At 42.2% G+C, this 23,181-nt stretch overlaps 1 protein-coding gene across 10 annotated transcripts in view; it reads left to right on the top strand.

Moving 5' to 3' along the window:
- Positions 1 to 23,181, top strand: part of FOXP1 (forkhead box P1) — a 598,636-nt gene that overhangs the window by 519,519 nt on the left and 55,936 nt on the right. For all 10 annotated transcript variants that reach the window (XM_029241873.1, XM_029241878.1, XM_029241872.1 and 7 more), the window contains one exon: positions 21,258 to 21,362. In XM_029241873.1, coding sequence (XP_029097706.1) covers positions 21,258 to 21,362 — 105 coding nt within the window. The remainder of the gene's footprint in view (positions 1 to 21,257; positions 21,363 to 23,181) is intronic.

Raw genomic sequence — 23,181 nt, 5'->3', positions numbered from 1 at the left:
TTGCGTTTCCTCATTGAACACATCATCTGGTCTCTATTCTGTTTCAGCTGTCCCTCTGTAGTCCACGTCAGAGATAGGCCTTTTTTCTGATCCTCCCCAGCTTTTTGCTTTTAGTTCAACCACCATTAGTAGATGTTTTATAACTTGAATGTGTCTCAGATGCATAGCTCTTCTAAATATCTGTTCCAAGGTTTTCCTTAAGCATTTGGTGAAAGGTTTCTTTAAACTCTGGAGAGGTCCCAGGTTGTGCGGCCTCTTCTTGCTTTGAGGCTGTCATATTCTCAGAATCAGGTGACCCACATTGGGCACCTCTCTCTCCCTCTCTCTCTCCCCCCCCCTTTCTCCACCCCCTCTCTCTCCCTCCCTCCCTCCCTCTCCCTCCCTCTCTCCCTCTCTCTCCCTCTCCCCCCCTCCCTCTCTCTCTCTCTCTCTCTCTCTCTCTCTCTCTCTCTCTCTCTCTCTCTCTCTCTCTCTCTCTCTCTCTGAGGCCTAACCTGCCTTCTGTCCCCGCAAGGTACCTTCCTTTTCCTTCTCATCTGTTGACACAGCCCTGTGTATTCCAATTGCTTGCGATTTCCACACTTCCTAGCTGGCAGCTGCCTTCAAATAACCCCTGAAGGTTTTTGCTTGGCTCGTGGACTTTCAGACAGTTTCACTTGATTCACAGTCTCTGTTTTTGATTTGTGGCCTCTTGACATATTGCCGTGGATTTGACTGTATAACAATAACATTTGTGTTGACCAGCCCTTCTGTTTTCAAAAGGCAAGGGACTCTGAGTCGTGGACATGCTTGGTGTTTCGTTTCCCTTTCTTTCTTTCTTTCTTTCTTTTTTTTTTTTTTTTTTTTTAACTAAATCCTCTGTTGATGAATAAATATTGGTGCTCTTGGTTTCCTCGCTAACATTCTAGAAGCTTGGTTTCAGAACTCTTCTGGTTACACAAGCATTTAGCTTTTGCATATTTTCATATTCATATTTAGGGCCTCTGGAGCCAGAAATTTAAGTAGTGAGCTCTAGGTCCTGTGACTGAATAGGTCTTCCTCATTTCAACTTTTCTTTTTTTTTTTTGTAGTTTGAAAATCAGATCATTTCTTTTGATTCGAAGCACTTGAGCAAACTAGCGACCCCAAATCTTCCCTCCCCGTTAGATTCTTTTGGAGAACCTGCAGTCACGTTGTCCCAAATTGTCCTCAGAATTCTCACTGCTACTTCTTGCCCATATAGGTTGAGGCGTTTGATCTATTACACAGGTCAGCAAATTATGGCCTACCGGCCAAGCCCGGCCCACTTCTTATTTTGTAAATAAAGTTTTATTGGAACACAGTGAGGCTTATTCATTTACACGAAGTCTATGGCTGCTTTCACACTACAATGGCTGGCTTGCACACCATCGTAAAGCAATTATACTCCAATAAAGATGTTTAAAAAAAAAAAAAAAAAACAATGGCTGGCTTGAGTAGTCACAGCAGAAAGCGTATAGCCCACCAAGAGTAAAACATTTACCATCTGGCCATTTTACAGAAAAAGCTGGCCGACTCCAAGGTTAACCATCAGACCAGTGTTTCCCAGATTGCCTGATGATAATGTCACAGGTATTTGTTAAAACATAACTGCTTCCTAGGCCTCTCCTGTGAAGATTCCATTGGTCTGAGATGGGGTGTGGGAATTTTCTGTTTGTCGTGCCTACCCTAGATTCTTGCTCCTCGAAGGCTGTAGATCAGCAACTTCAGCATCACGTGGGGGCTCGTTAGAAATGCAGACTCTCAGGCCCCACCTTGGATCTACTGAATCAGGGTCTGCATTTTAACCCAGTCCCCGGGGCCTTGACGTGCCCATTCAAGCTTGAGAAGCACTGCAGGTTAGCATGCTCAGTTGACCTGGGTTTGGGCGCTGCTGGAAAGAACAGAGTTTTCCCCCCACATTTTGATGATGCTCCCAGACACGTTCAGTCCACAGAACCAGTGGTTTGCGATTCCGGTGTGGGCCAGCAGGGTACAGGTACTGCTACTGCTGGAAGGAATCAGAAGCTGGTATATGATGGTGATGATCAGGCAGCTAACTTTTATTGAACTATTACTTTGTGCCAGTCACAATGCATAAAGGACTCGACAGAAGCGTTAATACTGATTTTCCCATTGTATCCTCACGACAACCCTGTGGGGTCCTGTTCTCTTTGTACAGGTAGTGTTGGGCCCAGAGGAAATTTATAACTTGCATGAGCCAACCAGCTAGTTAGGGACCAGGCAGGGACTGGAACCAGGGTGTCCCCGAGCCTAAAGTCCTTGCAGTGGCTGCCACGTCCTGCTGGTTCCCAGATGGGAACCACTCTGCTCATCAGAACCACCTGGTCTCCACCCCAGACTCTGGGTTACAGCCTCCAGGGGATAGAGCTTGGGGATCAGAACCAGACCGTAACGTTCCAAGGTTGGGCCATAACTAGGGAGAAGCCCCACGCGTTTCTCTGCGGCCCGTTCTTCTCCCCCGCCGCATCTTTTTGCAAAGAGGGAAGGCAGGGCGCTGCACACAGGTGATGAGAAGTGGAGAATATAGAAAGCAGGCGGGGCATGTCCTGTCAGGTGTTGTAGGGACAAGAAAGAGACGAGGGTGCAGCCAATTGCAGAGGCCTACACTCAGGTGCTGCTTTCTGCCCCAAAGCAGACCCTTGGCAGCGTCAGCTGTCCCACGTCTATCTGCAAGGGAGGTCGCCTGTTTAGGCCAAAACTGTCCCTGCTTATGTCGGAAAGACGCTCCTGGGGACATATCAACGTTTCATGCCCCAAAGTGCTACTGGGTGTTTGGCGATCATCGCGTTTAGAAGAGCTGTGATCAATTTCCTCTTTCTGCTTGAAACCAGTTGCTTCTGGGTTTTAGAAGTAGAAGGAAAGCTTCTCTTAGGGTGGTGTGCCATGGTGCCGTGTCACCTCCCGTCATTCCACAGATTCAGGGAGGGCAAAGGGAGGACACCTTGAAAATACTGCCACATCCTGGGGGATCAACTTATGGATTTTCTTGACTGTTCACTTCACGGGGTGATGAAAAGAAAAACAGTTATTTTCAAACAGCTGTTATGTCTTATCTCAATAAAATGCCTTTTACCATAGCACAGCATCATTAGACCCTATAAATCTTTTTCTATTTATTGTGTTTAAACGATAAATACTTTCCAATAAAATGACATCATGGGTCTGGAGAGTCACATTTGTTTTACAAGTTTCTCTTAAATTCGGTTGATTTTCATTTTTTTTCTCCCTTGGGATACTGCTTAATATGAATCTCAACCATGGGCCGTTTCATGTCCAATGTCCCAGATTTCTCATGAAAAATCAGCTTTGAACCCCCATTTTCTTTCATTATGGAGGTTAGTCATTCTTTTCTGATGAGTTGCTCTTGCCGATAGGGTTTTTTCCACCCTCTCCCTTGGTTGGCACCCAGGTATTCCATGGGTGCTCGCACTTGTGTGGAAACACCTAATGTACGTTAGCTTTCTTAACGTTTATTCCATACCAAGGGTGAAAAGGAAAGCACACGACAGAAGAACGGTGAGGACCCGTCTTTTGGGAGCTCTGATGGCATAGCCTGTTGTACTGGGTTTTGCCCTTTTACCTGTAAAAGAGTCTGGTTGAAATGTACACTTTACCCCTTAGACTAACTGAATAGAAAATTTTCTTTGGTGGCTATGGATCCATCCAAAAGTGGAAAGGGAGGCCAAGGGTCAACGGAACGCTGTGTGACTTGGAGAACTCCTAGTGGCCTTCTCGCTTCAGTGACAACTAGGAGTCCCGTGTTTTTCAGCCAGCGATGGGGCCCAGTGAGGAGGAACCTATCCAAGAGGCTGAAATGGAAGGCACGTCCTTTTTCAAGATTTACCAAGATGCCATTTTGCACCAGGGCCACCTGGCAGCCTGGCTCTGCGGCTCTTTCCAAGGGAGGCACCACTGTGCAGACCTGCTCGCTCGGGTGATACAAGTGAGCGGCCACACGTGTACGGCCGTCCTCACTTTCTTTATTCCACCCCGCTTTGTGATCCGTCAAGGCCTAAGTATATTACAAAGCATATTCTCCTCATTAAAACAATAGTGGAAGCTCACAAAGGGAAATTGTTAATATGTGTTCCAGCTTGTCATTTCTGCCTGTGTGAATAAAGCAGATAACCGTTCCTCTGGGAAACTATTTCGGGAATTGAGCAACAGATACGCTAGCCAGAGAATTCTCCTAACTGTAATTTTCCTTTTTGTGTGTACTCAGAAATAACATCCTGCTGGGCTCCTCCGTGCCTCTGCACAGACAGAGCACAATTGCCACAGCCCAGGTGGTGTGACTACGGGACAGTCCCCTGGGCACATGTAGCCAGGACTTGTACAGCTTGTTCAGTGTCTTCGTCCATATGGCAGCGTGTCCCATTCACAGAAAGGCGCCGGGGCTGTGCCTGGTGGGTACCGTGGTCAGTGTAGCGTGAAGAGAAGCCCTCCACTCCCAGCGACCTCTGTGGTGCAGTTTGCTTAATGGCAGATCTGAGTTATCGCGTACACGCGCGCACACATGCGCACACACACGCTCAACTAAGAAATTGCAGAACAGTCTTGCTGGTTTCCTTCCCACGTAACCCCCCCTCCTTTTATTTTTTAGAAGCCAATGGTTAACCCAGCAGGTATAATTCAGGTCCGTGAAACATACCTGGTTCATAGAAAGTCATTTACACGTACACACACACCTTTCTGGGTGGTTGTTCGTGAATTAACTCAATATAAGTATGACGTGCCTGTCCTAGAATTCGTCTGTAAACTTTGCAGTTTTTGTTTTTTTCTCTCTCTCTCGCTCTCTTTTTTTTTTTGTATTGTGAGAACTTACTTTCATTGTACAGTTTGGGTGGCTGGGCTAGTGGTTTTAGTTTTTACATCTTAAAAAAGAGAAAGGGAAAAGGAAAAGCAAATCATTACCAGCCTTAGAAATCTGAGAGTAAGACATTCCTTGGAGGGCTAGAACTGAAAAGGGAGAATCTAGAAAACAGATTTCCCAGTGAAGAAGGTGAAAAACAGGAACATTTTAAAAGGCACTTTGGAAATTTTACCAGAAGGCAAAGCCTTCTCCATTTATCTCCCCAAATGTTGTTCTGCTTTTGTGTAACTATTTGGATTCTCGTTTGGTAAACAAACAGACCCCATAGCAACTGTAGCTGATGTATTTGTACTACCTGTAAGACTTCCCTAAACAAATGGTCACACTTTTATGACCTTCAGATTTCATTCCTTTTATAGTCTTCAAGGAAATCAGTCAAATGGCAAGTTGATCTTCCTTTCCTTTCTCTTTCTTTCTCTCTTTCTCTTTCTTTCTTTTTTTCCTTTTTTAAAAAAAAATATGTTGAGGTCTGTCTTTGAAGGATCTGTTCTGTGTGTGTATTTTACATCCTGGCTGTGAATGTTGAGTTTGAAGGTGTATTATGGCGAAAGGAAAGAGAAACCTAAAGTGTTTGTGTAAATGATGTGGTATTCGCTTTCAAGAGGGGCTATTTTAGTCATCTGGTGGAATTTCAGGTTATACATCCAAAAGGCTAAAAAACCCCACTGAAATGATTACTTATAGACCTTCAAATTGGACAGGCATCTCTGGCTTCGTGTCTCCTTTTTTATATCTGAAATATTGATGGTAACATTCTGGTATACATGAGCCCCTATATTCAACTTACATTTTTCCGTATGAGTCATATTTACGACGAGAACAAGATGTCTCCGTGTTAAAGATCAGTGTGAGGAATAAATGGCAGCTTACTTTAATTAGAAAAAAAAAAAAATGACACCAAGAGCTGGAATAATCCAGTAGTGTTTGAATAAATTAGAGGATTGTACAGACAGAAGTAAGAGAAACTTAACAAGGATAAATGGGGAAGTTGTCCAGAGTTCAACAAAAAAAAAGCCTGCCTTTGCAGGACAGAAGTCACCAGACAGTACTGAGGCAGGTCCGCTTATTCTGCAAAACTTCACTAACCCCGTCCCAGGTGTCCTAGGCTTCGAGGAATAGAGCCGTGAGCTTGACAAAGTCTGACCTCGTGGAGCTGATGTTGCAGTGGAAGAGAAATAGAACAAACAAATAATCACGTAATAAAAAGACAGATGGGGGCTTCCCTGGTGGCGCAGTGGTTGAGAGTCCGCCTGCCGATGCAGGGGACACGGGTTCGTGCCCCGGTCCGGAAAGATCCCACGTGCCGCGGAGCGGCTGGGCCCGTGAGCCATGGCCGCTGAGCCTGCGCGTCCGGAGCCTGTGCTCCGCAGCGGGAGAGGCCACAACAGTGAGACGCCCGCGTACCGCAAAAAAAAAAAAAAAAAAAAAAGAGACAGATAGAATTAAGATCTGAAGAAAAAAAAAAAAGTGAAGCAGGAAGAGCGGGGCTAAGGTCACTGTTTAGATAAATGGGTTTGGCAAAGCCTCTCTGAGGAAGTGACCCTTGAACAGACATGAAGAAGTCAGGGAAGAGCTCTCCAGGCAGAGGGCACAGCAGAAGCAGAGGACCTTGAGGCATGTTTTGCTAGATCATGGCTCTTACCTCGATTAGTGCGGGGGCGGCTTTGTTGTTTAGTGGTTAGGAGTGTGGACTCAAACCGGATGGCCTGCATTCCAGGGCAGGCGGCCCACTCCAGGTACTTAATCTTGGTGTGCCTCAGTGCGCCCTCTGTGAAACGGGTATGTTACCAAGCCTGGCCTCATAGATGAAATGAGTTCGTACACATTTTAGTCTCTGGCACACAGGCAGTGCTCCGTGAATATTAAATGATTATTGATGATTTAATTAATTAAATATTAATGACTCTTGTTTATTGTTAAAGTCATTTATTCGTTCAAGCCGCCTTTATTGAGCATTTACATACTAATAACTCTATAGATTCTGGGAACTAAAAGATGACTCGAACGTAGGTCTTTCCCTTAAGGAGCTCACAGTCTAGAGAGACAAACACAGAGGCAGACACTTGCCAGCGCAGTGTAAATAATGGCAGTGATATGAAGATAGGCAAAATGTGATGGAGTGTATAGTTTGTTAAACATGAGCACTGGTGGAATACCGTCACGTCTATATTTCCACACACCCCCCACGTTTGCATCCGGTGAGATTTTTGGATGCAGTGGACTCCAGGAAGGAAAGGTTCCACGTCCCTTGTCGAATGCCACACCCGGGTCATCTAGCACAGCCAGCCTGGCATGTGGTTGGTGCTGCGTCTCACTGCAGAGACCGCGTGTTCAGAATACAGTGACTTTATGAATTTAATAAGGCTCAGGAACTCGTTAATAGTAGTAGCTACCCGTTGGCCACGGATGCTGTAGAAGTACCTGGTTAGTCTTTGTTGATATTGGTACTTATGTGCTCCAAACAGGAGGGGAAATGTGGATTTCTGGTTACATTGATTCTCAGTCTTTAGCTTGCATCAGAATCATCTGGAGGACTGGCTAAACTACAGATTGCTGGACCCTAGTCTTACCGTTTCTGATTCGGTAAGTTGGGGTGAGGCCTAAGAATGGGCATCCCTGACAAGTTCCCAGCGACCGAACTCTGAGAACCACTGCTGTAGGACCTCCCAACATCTGTCCTGACTCCATGGCGTTCTTCCCCTTCTCCGATTCAAAGTGACAGAGGAGGGATCTTGATAACTATTATTCACTAGCCTTTCGGACAGTCTGGGTCCAGTGCCAAGACTCAACATTTCAAAGAGAACAGGTCTTGAGACTGTGACCCAATGTGAACTATTTCATGGAACAAAATTCATTTTAAAATTTCCTGATGTTGGCCTTTAAATCATTTGTGAGTACTCTGGCTCTTTCTAAATTTTTTTTTTTTTTTATGTATGAAATTGCTCTTTGTGCTTTAGTCACCTGCCTTCTCTCATCCTATTCCTTTGAGCATTGAGCTTCAATTGATACTCAAAGGCCCAGATCAAATATTACAGCATTTTATGTTCCAGCCGTCTGTTCAATTCTCTCTTTTTCCCCTCAACTGGGGAATTGGGCAGAACTCTTCTGGAGAGGATGAGACCTTAGTCACAGCCTGTACCAATGACCTCCAAATGTGTTTGATTAGTCACCCCATGAATATTAAAACTTTAGAGTATGCACCCCTGCTAAAGATACTTTTAATCAATTATATACATGCTTAACATAGTACCTGTAGTACAAAAATTAAAGAGTAAGAAGGTGAGAAATCTATACACATAGGTACACAAGTATCTAGTCATACAAAAGTCCTAATATTAACACATGCATACAGAAGTGGTAATATTATCCTAGCACCCTCCCACGGATCTTCTTACGCATCCCAGTTTATAGACTCTGATCTAGGAACCCAACACGATGCTTAAGCACAAAGTAGGTGTTCCGTAAAACATGCGGAGGGACTTCCCTGGCGGTCCAGTGGTTAAGACTCCGCGCTTCCACTGCAGGTGGTGCGGGTTCGATCCCTGGTCGGGGACCTAAGATCACACGTGCCACGTGGTGTGGCCAGAAAAAGCCCCCCAGTAACCAAAACAAACAAACAAAAATGCTGAATCGAAGGCAGAGAAGAGTTTAATCCAGTGACCATTAATGAAGCATCTTGTACTGCTGAGACATAAAAGGAATGACATAAAGTAGGAAGTAATTCTTAGGAAACATAAATGCAAGTGCCTAATGGTTTTGAGCCACTTTATTTCTCTAAGTCCCTTGTCCCTTCACCTCCTGCTTCCTGATCTGGCCCTCACGCTTCTGTTACGTGATTCTTCTGGTTCTGGAGTATGCTTGTGCTGACTTCCACAGAGTGTCAGGGGCAGGGATTAAATGAGAATTAGTGTTGGAACTTTCATTTATGCTCTTTGGTTTTCCGGGTCTTGTTGTTTCCTCTAACATATGGACAGGGTTCCACACAGACCTTGTGACTCACCAGTGCAAACACTTGCATGGACATAATGCGCATGCCTGCCTAATGGTGTTAATATCTTTTGGATTAGTGGTCCCTATGTCTGTATTGACACAGTTGCTCACAGCCCCTCTTTGGAAAGCATTCTGTTTTCTTAACAAGATCCCAGTGTTAATGCTGCCAGTGGGAAACTCTCACTGACAACCTCAGCATAGCGATCGCCCTTATGGGTGTCAGAAACAGAAGCTGGACCTCTGCCTCTTCTTGTCCTTTTCCTTTATGTATCCCTTCACTTGTCACCATGCAAACAGGCATTCAGCCTTTGTCATCACCCGCTCTGTGTTGGTGATGGATCAGAACACACCGACCAGCCCACAGGTACTCCCCCTCTCCTTCTCTGCTCCGTTGTCTTGCTGTGCCACAGGCTTCTGAGAATCAAGATTGCGTGTTTTGCCCAGTGGATCTGGAAAGGGAGGTAGAGCCAGATTGGAGGGGATGGTGAAGAGAGGAACTGCCACACTTATGACCTGTCACCATGGCCCCCCCCCACCTCAAGTTCTTAACCATTGGCGAAGCAGCCGATTTAACATCGACAGTCTACACATAGGATGCCCCCTGGTCCTAAAGGATAGGGTCTAGTCCTCGAAGCATCCGACACACTGCCCTGTGCTCTTGTGGCTTTTGTGGGTCTTTGTCCCATCAGTCAAGGATAATTCTGAGGCTCTTCCTTCCCTATTGAAAATTCAAATTAAAGAGACTTACCACTGGGGTCACTGTCGACTCAGGAAGTAAACCCAGTTACAGACTGCCTCTCCTTGAGGACTCCTTCACGCACTTCTGTTTTCTGAAAGTTTAGTCATTTGAATGTGTGCCCCACTGTCACGAGGTTTGCCGTATCTGCTTAGATGACTGTTGTAATTTATATTATTTTCTTTAAATCGAGTCATTTTTAATTTGAGTAAAATAAGCCTCATCCTTAGACACGACACCTGTGAAACCAGAAGTTGCAGATGCTATAGGTATATTTTTGGCTAATACAAATTAAAGTAAATCTGCCGGTTTGTGGGAATATGCACTCTTGTTCTTCCTGACATCGTGTGGGCCACCGTTGAGTCCGTGTATATCACCTATTGGGATATTTCGGTAGGATTTCCCTCTCTTTACTGAGGAGGGGCCTTGACTGCATATGGTACTATGCCAAGTGGATTGAAACCCTGCTTTCATGATACCCCCTGGTTTCCTAGAAAAGCCCAAGTGCGTCAGTCCCCTTCCTAAAAAAGTTAATTCAAGATCCTACTTATTCACACATACATCCTCTCCTCCCAGGTTCAGGGATGCCATGAAGGCTTAGAGGATACCCAGGGCAGCCCTAAAGTCTGGGACCTGTGAAGCTTTGAGTTGCTGTCAAAGCCAGATTCAGCAGTGTGCTCCGGGGTACTATTGATCAGTAGAGCACCTGGCAAACACTGTTCACTGGCCAAGTCACTCAGTAGATCCGTGGAACTGGTGTTTGCTGAATAGAAACAGGAGATGATGGCCTCTTCCCGGTGCTAACTTCCTTTAGTCTTACCTGTTTCGTTATATTTAAAAAAAAAAAAAAAAAAGACTTGCATATAATTCTTAAATAACTTTGGGCCAGTGAGAGTTTTCATGAGTTTGTACCTATTGCTTGGTGAGGTTGCCCAGTGTCTCCGCTTTCCATATTTATCCATCCCCAGTTTGCTTTTCACCCCACAGTTAACAGAGAAGACAGCTCACGTGTGTTTCTGTAAGTACGCTCACTTTTAGGTCAGATCCAGAACAGGGAACTCTCAAGCTCCTTAGAGCTCCAGGGTCCAACAGCATCAGCGTTATCCAGGAGTGTGCTACACGTGCGTAGTCTTGGGTCCCACCCTAGAACTGCTGGATTAGAATCTCCATGTTAAAAAGATCTCCAGGTGATTTACAGCTATAAGAGAATTTGAGAAGCATTAGTCTTTGATTAGCAATGGAAAAAGGCAGAGTGAGCATCCTTACCTATAGATCCAGTTTTAATCCTTCTATCCCACGCAACAATCTTTGAGTCATTCCCTTGCCATCTTCAACGTTTGTCATACCTGCATATACATATTACAAGTTTTTACTTTTTCTTGAAACTGATTAACTTAAACAGGGTTTATAAAAAGCTACCCCTGAGAAGTCACAGATCTGATGTCAAAATTGTTTTCCAGTCTACCTGAGCGTGAATCCATAACTACGAAAGCGAGGGTATTTTTATGTAACTCAGGGTCATCCAGCTCACCACGTTAGTTGCCCGTGCCCTAATGGGGTCCATTGTAGAAAGGTGACACTGTATTTCTTTCAGGATAATTTGTATTTCCGGTGGGGGGGGGGAACGGACGTAAATAGTTAATAGCTTGTATTTCAGATGCGAAGTTACTTAAGGTAGCCCTCACGTCTCGAGGCACAATATTGAGAGCAGATAATAACAATAATCTCCATCATTGTTTAAAAGCACAAATCTGGCACTTAACAGACTAATTCACAGTCACTCCAATTGCAAGTTTTCCTCATGAATATCATATCACAAGGGAATGTGAAATCCTCTAATTAAACATGATTTGAAAAGCAGCAGAAAATTGAGATGATGAATGTTCTGGGGAAGGAGAGTCAAGGATTCACTGCGTGGGAGAGGGAAAGGGAGAAGCACGTGTGTGCATCTGCCAGTTTGCAGAGGACTCCATCTTTCCTTGCTCTAGAGTAGGCCCTTAATGGGCTTTAGTAAAACACCCGTCTCTTTGCGGTGAGATTATAGAGCTGATTGCCAACTTGTTTTTGGAAACCTGATTAATAAACACCTAAGGATGGAGTATTTCTGAAATGAGCACAGATTAAGGCCGCGTGCTGGAAATGTAAGGCCAAAGCCATGTCCCAACTCTTCAGTATAAAAGAAGCAGCCCATTTGCTTCTTGAAGTGTTTTCAGTGAAAGTTAAAGGAGAAAGGTCATTTTCACAAAGGCACCAGGAAAAAAGATACAGTGCTTGAGTCCCCCTTTCCCCTGTTCCCACGTATCATTTGCACTTTTCCAAGGCAAGTGTAGGACCTTTCCCCCCAGATGCTACCGTATAACACATGAAGAAACTTGACCTGTCCTTTTATTTACTGCAAGAGACTGGGATTTGACTCCTGGCTGGTTTTGAGGAGTTACACTCTAGCATGAAAAGTATTCAAACAATAAACTCTAAGATGGAAAATTGTGCTCGATATATAAGTAATCATCTCTTCTGCTCTTGTGAATCTACGTTGTTCTTTTTTATATGGTCATCTGTGATCAAGTTCCGAAGCCAGCTCAACTAGTTTGGTTTCATTCAAGTAGACGTACTGTACATATCAAATACTTGATGTCAATTCGTTCTTGAAAATTTAGTGTAAAAGCATCTGAAGTCTGACGATATTTTATTTTCAGTTATCACTTCATCACTCGAAATCAAATTCAGGCTCCCATATTCAAACCTAAGAAATTTGGTACGTTACTTAAAATCTTACTGAGAGTAGGTTATGGTAGCAAAGTAGAAGTCAGGGAGATGTGATAAGAACTAAAAAGTAAAGAGAAAAGAGAAAGAAGGAAAGTAGGATCGCTTTTGTGTAAGTTGTCGTTAAAGAATTAAAGCAAAAGAAAGAAATAGGTTTAAAACAGCAGTGGCTTCCGCTGACGTGTGCTCTTGTTATGATCACAGTTTAGTGGAAAGTACTTTTTATTAATAGGTGGCCCTGAAACTGTGTTTGAAGAGAACACCTTGCTGGAAACCTGAGGTATCTGGAATAGTTTCACGTTTTTGGCTAGGAATGCGCATCTCCTGGTCACCAAAATCATAGGCTGTGATGGATCTGAGTGGGGAAGATTCCATGGCTGACAGTGTTACGGGATGGGCACAAAGAAGCATGTGCGCATGGACATGAGACCAAAGAATTGGAAAGCAGACAGACAGACAAGGAGAGACTTGAGCCAGAGACAGGCACAGATGTGGTTTGTCAGAGAACTGGTGTTCAGCATTAGTATCCTGGCTGCCTGCCTCAGGGTCAGCATTGCAGTAACGCTGGCTGGATGGATGAAAAGCCAACGTGGTGGGAAAGAGGCAGGTGGCCAGTGGGCAAAGGGGGTTAGTTGTGATTTTTGGTGTATGTATCTGCGGGGGGTCGGGAAGGGTTTAGAAGAAGAGAGCTTCCTGCCCCCCCCCCAGCAGAGGTAAGGGCGTGGATCTCATTCATTCCTTTAACCCATCCTCATTAAGCACCTACTCCTTCTTCATCTTGTCAATAACAAGGTATGTCATTTGTGCCACACGCTCTCTCATCTGCATAACTGGTAGAGGTTTGGTGGAGGCGTTCCCAACGGGGAGAAGCAGCACAGGTCATCATGTGTGATCCCCTTTGGTTTTCAAATGAGGAATTGGAGGGCAGGGCAGTTAAATGACTTGCAGGTTCCTGGTTTTTAGCGCATCTGTAATGCGGAATGAGGTTTCCATTCACCTGGCACCCACCCCTCCCCACAGAGAAGTATTACTGACCTTCAGTAAAAGGGTAAGTTACACTCCACTTATTTGTTAGGCAGAGAGATGCACCAAGTACATTCTTAAAAGACTTCTCAGCACACAAAGGATCAACAGGATCTGGAAAATAAAAATTGTCCCTCGGCACTCATTCCTTAAAACGTTCAGTTGCTCTAGTTTTATTTTTATTAAAAATTTATCGCTGCCCCCCCAATTAAACTTCAAAACTTACTTTATAACAATGTGATTTCAAGAGTTATTTTATATTTTGAGTGTAAATTCTTTTGAGAATGGGAGTAGTACATCTGGGAAAAAGAAATCCAGCAAAAATGAAGCAAAAAAAAAAAAAAGAGAGAGAGAAAAGAAAAAAAAACCCTCCAATCTTTACATTTATGTTCATTTGGCTTTTGGCAAAGGTGCCAGCACAGCACAATTCATCTGGAGTAGAACAGTCTTTTCATCAAATGGTGCTGGGACAACGTGCAAAAGAATGAAGTTGGACACCTACCTCACACAAAATACAGAAATTAACTCAAAATTGATTAAACGTGAGTGCTAAAGCTCTTGCAAGAGAACATAGGAATAAGTCTTTATTAGTTTGGCTCAGTCAGTGGTTTCTTAGATGCGACACCAAAAGCGCAGGGAAGCAAAGGGGGAAAAAAAAAGATTGGACTTAATCAAAATTTAAAACTTTTATGCTTCAAAGCGTACCATCGAGAAACTGAAAAGACAGTCCACAAAATGGGAATCAGTGTTTGCATATCATATATCTCATAATGGACTTGCGTGCAGAAAATATATACATGAAAAAAACTTTTGCAGTCCACAATAAAAAGAACCCAGTGTTTTGGTTTTTTTTTTTTTGCCGGTACGCGAGCCTCTCACTGTTGTGGCCTCTCCCGTTGCGGAGCACAGGCTCCGGACGCGCAGGCTCAGCGGCCACGGCTCACGGGCCCAGCCGCTCCGCGGCACGTGGGATCTTCCCGGGCCGGGGCACGAACCCATGCCCCCTGCATCGGCAGGCGGACTCTCAACCACTGCACCACCGGGGAAGCCTGAACCCAGTGTTTTTTAATGGGCAAAGGATCTGAATAGACATTTCTCTAAAGAAGACACACAAATGATCAATAAGCACATGAGAAGATGCTCAGCATCATTCATCTTTAAACAAACACAGATCAAAAGTACAAAAAGGTACCAATTTATATCCGCTGGGATGGCTAAGATAAAGACAGACACCTAGTGTTGGCAAGGATGTAGAGAAATTGGAACCCTCAAACAATGCTGCCCCTCTCAGTCAAACTTTGAAACTTATTTTATAACAATGTGATTTCAAAAGTTATTTTGAAAAAATAGTAGTGCAGCTGCTTTGGAAATAGTCTGCTAATATGTTAACCATGGAATGACCACATGACCCAACAATTCTGTTCCTAGTTATATACCCCAAATTATTGAAAACTTATACTCAGACAGGTACATGTACCTGTATTTTCGTATCACCACTATTCACAATAGCCAAAATGTAGAAACCTCCCAACTGTTGATCAGCAGATGAATGGATAAACAAGATGTGTTAGATACATAAAGTGGAATAGTATTCAGCCATAAAAAAGGAAATGAAGCACTGACACATGCTACAGTGTGGATGAACCTCTGAAACATTATGTTAAGTGAAAGAAGCCAGACACATAAGACCACATGTTATGCGATTCCATTTACATGAAATGTTCAGAATAGACAAACGTCTGGAAGCAGAAGGTCGATTAGTGGTTGGCAGGGACTAGGGGAGTGACTGCTAATGGGTCCAGGGTTTCTTTTTGGTGTGATATAAAACGTTCTAAAATTACACTGTGGTGGTGGTTTTACAGCCCCGGGAATATTGCATTATATACTTTGTATACACCATTGAGTTATGTACTTTATTTATTTATTTATGGCCGCACCCTGTGGCTTGCGGTATCTTAGTTCCCCGAGCAGGAATTGAACCCAGGCCCTCACAGTGAAAGTGCCGAGGACCACGCTAACCACTGGACGGCGCTAACCACCGAACCGCCAGGGAATTCCCTGAATTATGTACTTCAAATGAATGAGTTGTATGGGATACGAATTATACCTCATTGAAGCTTAGAAAAATGTATTCCATCAATTGGAGCCGTTAGAGAATGCCCAACAGTCTTCCGTAACTTAATATATCAAACAAGATGCTAGTGAAATGGAATACAATTTATAATTTGGGGTTGATTGGTGGGGGGCAAGGGGAGAAGTTATAAACCTTAATGGGCACAGATGTAGCCTTTTGTTACAGATGAATCAGAAATTGAGAAAACAAACAGAGGGCAAATTTGGAAAAGGGAAGAAACAAATAGGACGAGACTTAGAAGGCAGACGTGAGAACGTAGGTCAGGGCACAGGAAAAGCTGGAGGCGTGCCTTTAGGAGAAAAGAAAATTGGCATTGAGGTGTACAGCAAGGTGTCTGTGCTTTTCTTTTTTCTTCAGATTCTTTTCCATTGTAGTTTATTACAAGATACTGAATATAGTTCCCTGTGCTGTACAGTAGATCCTTGTTGATTATTTATTTTATATATAGTAGTGTGTATGTCAATCCCAAACTCCTAATTTGTCCTCTCCCCTCCCTTTCCCCTTCGGTAACCATAAGTTTGTTTTCTATATCTGTGAGTCTGTTTCTGTTTTGTAAATAAGTTCATTTGTATCTTTTTTTTTTTTTTTAGATTCCACATATAAATGATATCATATGAAATTTGCCTTTCTCTGTCAGATTGAGTTCACTTAGTATGATAATCTCTAGGTCCATCCATGTTGCTGCAGGTGACAATATTTCATTCTTTTTTGCGTTCGTATACCACACAAGAAAGAAGTTTATCCTTCTCATCTGTCGATGGACACTTAGGTTTCTTCGATGTCTTGGCTCTTAGGGTGCATGTATTTTTTTGACTTAGAGTTTCCCTCAGCTATATATGCCCAGGAGTGGGGTTGCTGGACCACATGTAACTCTATTTTTAGTTTTTTAAGGAAGCTCCATACTGTTTTCCGTAGTGGCTACACCAGTCTACGTTCCCAACGGTGTAGGAGGGTTCCCTTTTCTCTGAGGTGTCTGTGCTTTTCCTCTCCTTCAAAGATGATTCTCTTGGTTACTACCGCAGGGAAAATCAGCTTACAGGACCAAGAGCACAGGGCCACTAAAGTCTACAGGCTGCAGTAAGAAGCTGTTCTTAGTTTTAGCAGTGATTCTGGTTCAAGTTTTGGCTAAGTAATGCACTTGGGAAGGGAGTAGTGAATAGTCACCGCTGAAGAACCATAACCATCATGTAAAATCTTCTCAAAGGCCAAAGTCAGTGTTGAAATTAAGGGTCTGGCTGGTATACTTTGATATAGGAAGAATAAATACCAAAACAAGTCTTAAATAAATGTCAGTGACACCATTACATCATACTGAATAATACAGAGTGTATTTAGTATTAGGTAATGTCAGGAATTATTACCTGTTTTTGTGTAGTTACACTTTTCATGGCAAGTTGGTTCTTCCTAACCTGAAATGCTGTCACTGTTTCGTGTTAATAAATATATCGATTTTTTACATACCAGGGGTCATCAGGAGAAATTTAAACCATGTGGCTTTTCTTGATTGTGTACTATCTGCGTTTTAAATATTTGGACTAAAAGTAAATAATAGAAGGTGTGAATGCTCTTTTCTCAAGTGGATTGGCATCATTCTGGTCTGTACCTTCAAGACATTTTTTAAAAGGCAAACATTAATTTAGTGTATATCCACACAGACATTAAATAGAATAATATTATTGTCTGTATGAGTCTGTCTCGCATTTATTGAGCCCATGTTCTGTGTTAGGTACCGAGTGGGTAGAGATGAACTAGTTGTGATTCCCTGTCCCTAAAACTTTTCAACCTGGGAGTTCATAGTAAAAAATAGTTTATTGAACAATTGACCCTAAAGTTTTGAAGTTTAATTTTGGGGCAAGCATGTTGAAATCCCTTTAAAATCAAATACATCTATTTATTCATCCATTTATTCAGCACTTCATTCAGCATTTATTCAGCACTGATCTTGGCAGCTTTTCAGAAGTTATACTTCTCACATGGGTGAGCTACCCGTAATCAGTATATTTAAATGATTGGGCTCACAGGCTTTATCTGACCGTCAGATGTTGAGATGGTCATTTTTCCATCAAGTTTCATCCTGGAAATGAAATTCTAAATTCATTCAAGTTTAACAATTCTTGTACTCATTTTTTTTTTTTTTTAATTTCCCATCTTGTCCCTTTTGGCAAGTTCTGAAAGGCAGTAAGGGTATAAAGGCTTGTTCCACTTCTCTGATGAAACAGAAAAGTTCCCATTCAGGGGTACAGCTGGTGGGGTCTAACGATGCTTCATCCGGAATGACTGAAGGGCCAGAAGTGAGACTCAGCCACACAGGCAGCAAGTATACAGCATTTGCTACACCAGCATCAGGGTGAGTGGCAGGCTGGAAGTCGAGTCCTGCATAGCACTTGATTTTTTCATGTGTGTGTATGTCTCTGTATGGGTTTGCGTGTGTGTGTGTGTGTGTGTGTGTGTATACGTATATTTAACAATTGCACAGCAAAAAACACCTACAACGCACAAAATTAAAACTTCAAAAGACACCAAAAAAACCGATACACTGAAAATCCCGCTTCTCTGCTCCCCGCCCCACCGCAATGCCCGGTCCCCCGCCCCAGAGGCGACAAGTGTTAACAGTATCTTATGTATCTTTGCAGAGATACTCCACCAGGGCATCACTGCCAGTCTGTTCTTCTTCCTTTCAAAGCCAAGCACTTTATCTCAGACAGTTGTATATTTTAAAGTGTCCAAATATGAAAAGCAAGTGACAGCAGTATGTATCCCGTGTTTCCATGTTTGTAAACTAGAGCCCACGAGAAGGAGAGTGCAGTGTGGTGATGTGCCAGGGTGCCCGCACCGTTGGCCAGGGTAGTGTTGCGTTAGGTGTGGGACGAGGGTGGGGGCAAAGTTGAGCCAACACAGCATGAGGTGAACTTTTAAAAATAAGAACATATAATGCTTTCATGATAAAAAAAAAATACAGTTTTAACGCAGAGGCACATTTTCAAGAGGTCCACTGAGTATGTAAATATGTACGTGTGCCAGGAGTTGGCATTCCTCTAGCCTTCAGGGTGTGACTGGTGATGCTTCTGAGGCTTTAGTGAGTGGTCATTGGTCCTTTTCTTTGAAATAAGGATATTAAGTTGAACCAAAAATAAATTCTTAGAGGAGAGTAGTTTTTATTCAGTCCAAGGAGCCTTGACAAATAAGTCAGCCTAGAAACGGGGGGCGGGGGTTAGGGTGGAGGTGGCACACGTGCTGAATTCTGTAGTTTTATTTCTAGTTGTACATTCCTCTAGTGAAGGCATGGTACATTCTTTCATACTATTACTTTCAGAACCCTCTTGGCTTAACCCACAAGGCACAGTAGAATAACCATTGGCAGTTTTTAACTGATGATGCTAATTTTATATCCTAACTAGTTGAGGCTCCTCTTTTCCAACCTAAAGAATCACACAAAATAGGCATAATGGCTGAGAGTGTACTGGGCAGGTAGCATTTCTCAAGAGCAACTTAATGGAGTATTAAATGGTCAAACTTAAAACGTAGTACTCATTTAACTGAGTGATTCCATTTCTCTGAATATATCTTCTAGTAAAAAGCAGTTATATACTGGAATGTTTGGCCTGGTAAAAGTTAATTTCTAACATTATTCATAAATATTAGAAACATGAAGGGAATCTCAGTGTCCAAAATAGAGGAATGGTTATATCACTTTTGGCAGATAGCTCGAGCTAAGAGGGTATATGACAGACTGTTACACATCAGTAACTGAAGCTTTTGAAGATTAGTTGATAACATGAGAGAGTATTTTCAAAATTATCTAAAATTTAAAAGGATGCAAATCTTCATGCCTAATTTGTCAAAAATTGTGTGTGTGTGTGTGTGTGTGTGTGTGTCTACTTGAGGGTAGTTATTTCTTTTCAAGATTTTTCAAGGATTTTATAACAAATATATACTAACGCATTTAGGACTGTGAAAATACTTTAAATAATGTTAATAAAATTGGTAAAGAGAAGAGTTATTATGGTTGGATATTTTTTCTTTTTCCTTGTAAGATATTGGTAGGAACAGTTTTCTTTTTAAATGATATCCTTCCCTCTCAGATATTCTGAGAATCTTGGTACTTTGAAGGATTCTTGGATGTTAAATGTTGCCAGTAATTTTTTTTAATTCTATTTTCACATCATACCTCTTTTATTCTTTAAAGACTCTGAAGGTGAACAAAGATAGGTAGTCATTCTTTCCTTCGGTCCAGTGGAATTTTACCCTCGTAACTGCTCAGAGAATATCATTGTATCATTGGGCTTTGGAAACCTCACTGTAACTACCTTAGTTCACTTGTGCTATTCTTTTCTCTCATGGGGGCACCTTTCAGTGCTTTCCTAAGTTAGTTTTCTGCATTTTTTGTTTGTTGTAGTTTCCCAGCTTTGTTTTCTATTGTCAGGGAAACTAGCTTATTATTTTCAAATTTTATTAGATTTCCAAGCAAATCATTGAAAAGCCACAGGGAGACCTATGGATCTTTGATAAAGTGTTGTTCAGTGTATACGTGTGTTTGGTATTCATGACTCTCAGTTTAAATGTTCATAATACATTCACTGTGGATTAATTATGTTATAAGTCAGGGACAGGTGGCATTTGTGTATGTCTGCTCTACGAATGTGAATCGATAAAATATATGACTACACATCCTGGGGGTTATATAAACTACAGGCCTCTCGTGTGTGTGTGTGTGTGTGTGTGTGTGAAATCATAATTCAGTGTGCTTGAAGTTCAAAGTCAGGCAGCGGCAGTGGAGTAAGTTGCAAAATAGCCCTTTCCTTGAAGACAGTGTGCTTTAGTACGAAACGGAACTCTTAATGTCAGTTTTATGTTTCTATTTGACAGAGTCTAAGGTTATGGAAACGACTGTAAAAATAATTTGTGTGAAAGAAGTCTGGATGCAGAAATCTAATAGAGAAAATATTTGAGAATATGGTTCATCAGCAAGTACAACAGATACACTTTTCTGAGTGCCACATGGCATGGATCAAAGCATCCCATGACCTGCATCCGTGTGGCCCAATCATTACCTATTGATTGGAACCCCACAGGAGGATTAACCCTTTCATGTTCATGCCAAGTTTTCTTTCACTCTTTGGTGTTAGTAATTTTAGGGATAGAATCTTCCTGCCACTATGACCTTTTTTTTTTTTTTTTACGTTAATCATCTACTTGGATACATTTGTCTTTCTCAATTATTTTATTCTAAATTACTTAATTGCACTCTTCTTTGCTTGATAAACTTAACCAGTGAAAAGATTTTACGATTTTGGGAATACTGTTGGTGGCAGAAGAGGGGGAGAAAAACATGTAATATTCTGGGTAGAAAACAGCGAGAGAATCTCAAAATCAAGTACAGATGTTATCGTTTTCATTAGGTAGGTTAAATGATAAGTTCTAGCCTTTTAACGAATCCTTTGCAGTCGGAGTAGAGGGGTTTGCCTCTAACGAAAGCCTGTCGAGCACTTTTCATACGTGGTGGTACATTTGTAATATTGGGCTGTTCGCATTTTGAAATTGAACTCTTGCTATAAGTAGAGCGCCGTGCAAAAGTAATTCGTAAATTCCACAGGAAGAGGAAAGCACAGATTGGTTCACCTTCGGCCACGTGGGCTGCCTCCTCTTACCTCGTATGTCTGGTGGGATGGTTCTGCGCAGCCAACTTATTCTCTTGTCCTCTGTGTGTTTTCTTTCAGTTTGTCCCATGAGGAGCATCCCCATAGCCATCCTCTGTATGGACATGGCGTATGCAAGTGGCCTGGCTGTGAAGCAGTGTGTGAAGATTTCCAATCATTTCTAAAGTAAGAATGATTTGATATTGCTTTCTTCTCTTACGTAGCCGTCACCTCCCGCTCTTTGTACTTTTCCTCATGAAGTGCCTTTTTGATGGCGAGTTTCACGCCACCATTTTGAGGGTAGCCTCTAAATCACCACGTCTAGCAGTGTCACGGGAATAGTTACAAAGTCTGTTGAGGGTTGCCTTGTAAAGGGGGAAGGATTTACATCCAAGGGCATTTTTGATCCTCTTAGTAAGATCCTGTGTTTACTTATTTTCTCAGAATGACAGTGATTAAGTAAAAATTCTCCCAATATTAAACGTGCAGTAATTCAGTTTTCACTTCTATTCACATCCCTACATATTAAATCAATGACATACGCCCTAGCTCTAGCTTTATAAAATTGGTGTCAACTACTGGCCACTAATAGCTTGGTGATTGGGCCTCTTCTTTGGTTCTTCACAAATGACTTTATAAACGTAAGAAACGGATGCCCAGGAGAAGCTACCAGTCTGATTCTTATCTTTCTGCATCGGTGTTGACTTCTGTTCAGATTCTTGTCCTTATAGGGAGGCGAGAGTAAGTTTAATTCCTACAGTTAAAGTATGACTAAAACTTGGGTTATCCCATTTGAATCTGTACCACTGATAAAGCATCCCTGTAAGTAAATGGTACGTTCGTCCTCTCCTAACCGAAGTGAAATGCTTCTGCACGACATGTTAACATTTCCCTCATCTACGGTGCCTTGTCCTTGAAAAATATCGAGACGAAACCACCCTGCATTATTGACATCATATAAATATATTCATAGTATCAGTGACTCATTGATGTATGGAGTGAATATAATACTACATTATATTTAATATATTTATCTATCATGCAAGAAGCAAACATGTGCACTTGTAAAACTCCTGTATATATAGGTGCGTGACGGTTTGCAAAGTGGGTGTCGGGACTGGGGGCAGTGGGGAGTCTTTGCCTCTGTCTTTTCTGTCTCATTCAAGCCCCAGGAAATAGAGGCGGGCTGATTTAACATGCAGGTCTCTGGTTTGGTGTGGTCTTTCTATTATTAGAACAATCTCTGCATCTTTCTTTACAGACCTGGGTACAAATATTTTAATAAAGCCACCCTTAGAGATAGATCTCGTGCTACCTGCAAGCGCTTTTGGTGAATATCATTTTTTTGATTAATGAATGGGAGTCTGTGAAAACATTGTAGAGCTTCCCCGCTGTAATATTTTACTTCAAGAGCATTATGTGGTCCTTAAAAACGGAAGTATGTAAAAATTTTTAAAAAGATATTTTACATTGTTTCTAAATATTAATACTCAAGAACAGTGATACTTTATCTTAAATTAAGCAACAGTCCGTTACAATTATGATGATTCTGGTTAGAGCTATTGGGCTTTGTTCTCTTATAAATCCCTCATTGTAGAATCTTTGTTTTGTTGCTTCCTGATCACTTGCCTAATTGTTTTTAGATAACGAGACAAAAAGATCTTGGCAGAAACCACATTTAAATTCTGATTTCACCTTCGGCACCAGTGCTACCTTTGATAAATATCTCGGTGCTAATTTCACTCCTCTATAGAATGGCTAGAAAATATCTGTAACTATGATTTATTTTATAAAGTCTCCAGAACTATAAAATTGCTGTCAACATTTTTGGTGACATGTATCAGTTTTAGAGTCATGAGGGAAGAGGGCATTTTTCCAATTGATCACTCACAAATTTTTGTTAATAGGCAAAGTATTTCCACTCTAATCCTCAAATCTTAGTTCCTTTTATTATGCGAGCTGGCGTTAGGGGTGTGTGTGTGTGTGTGTGTGTGTGTGTGTGTGT

This window comes from Monodon monoceros, unplaced genomic scaffold (assembly GCF_005190385.1).
Source record: "Monodon monoceros isolate NGI ecotype Baffin Bay Population unplaced genomic scaffold, NGI_Narwhal_1 Super_Scaffold_3, whole genome shotgun sequence".
NCBI lineage: Eukaryota > Metazoa > Chordata > Mammalia > Artiodactyla > Monodontidae > Monodon > Monodon monoceros.
The sequence above is the reverse complement of the archived record's forward strand: the minus strand, read 5'-3'. Positions and strand labels throughout refer to the sequence as shown.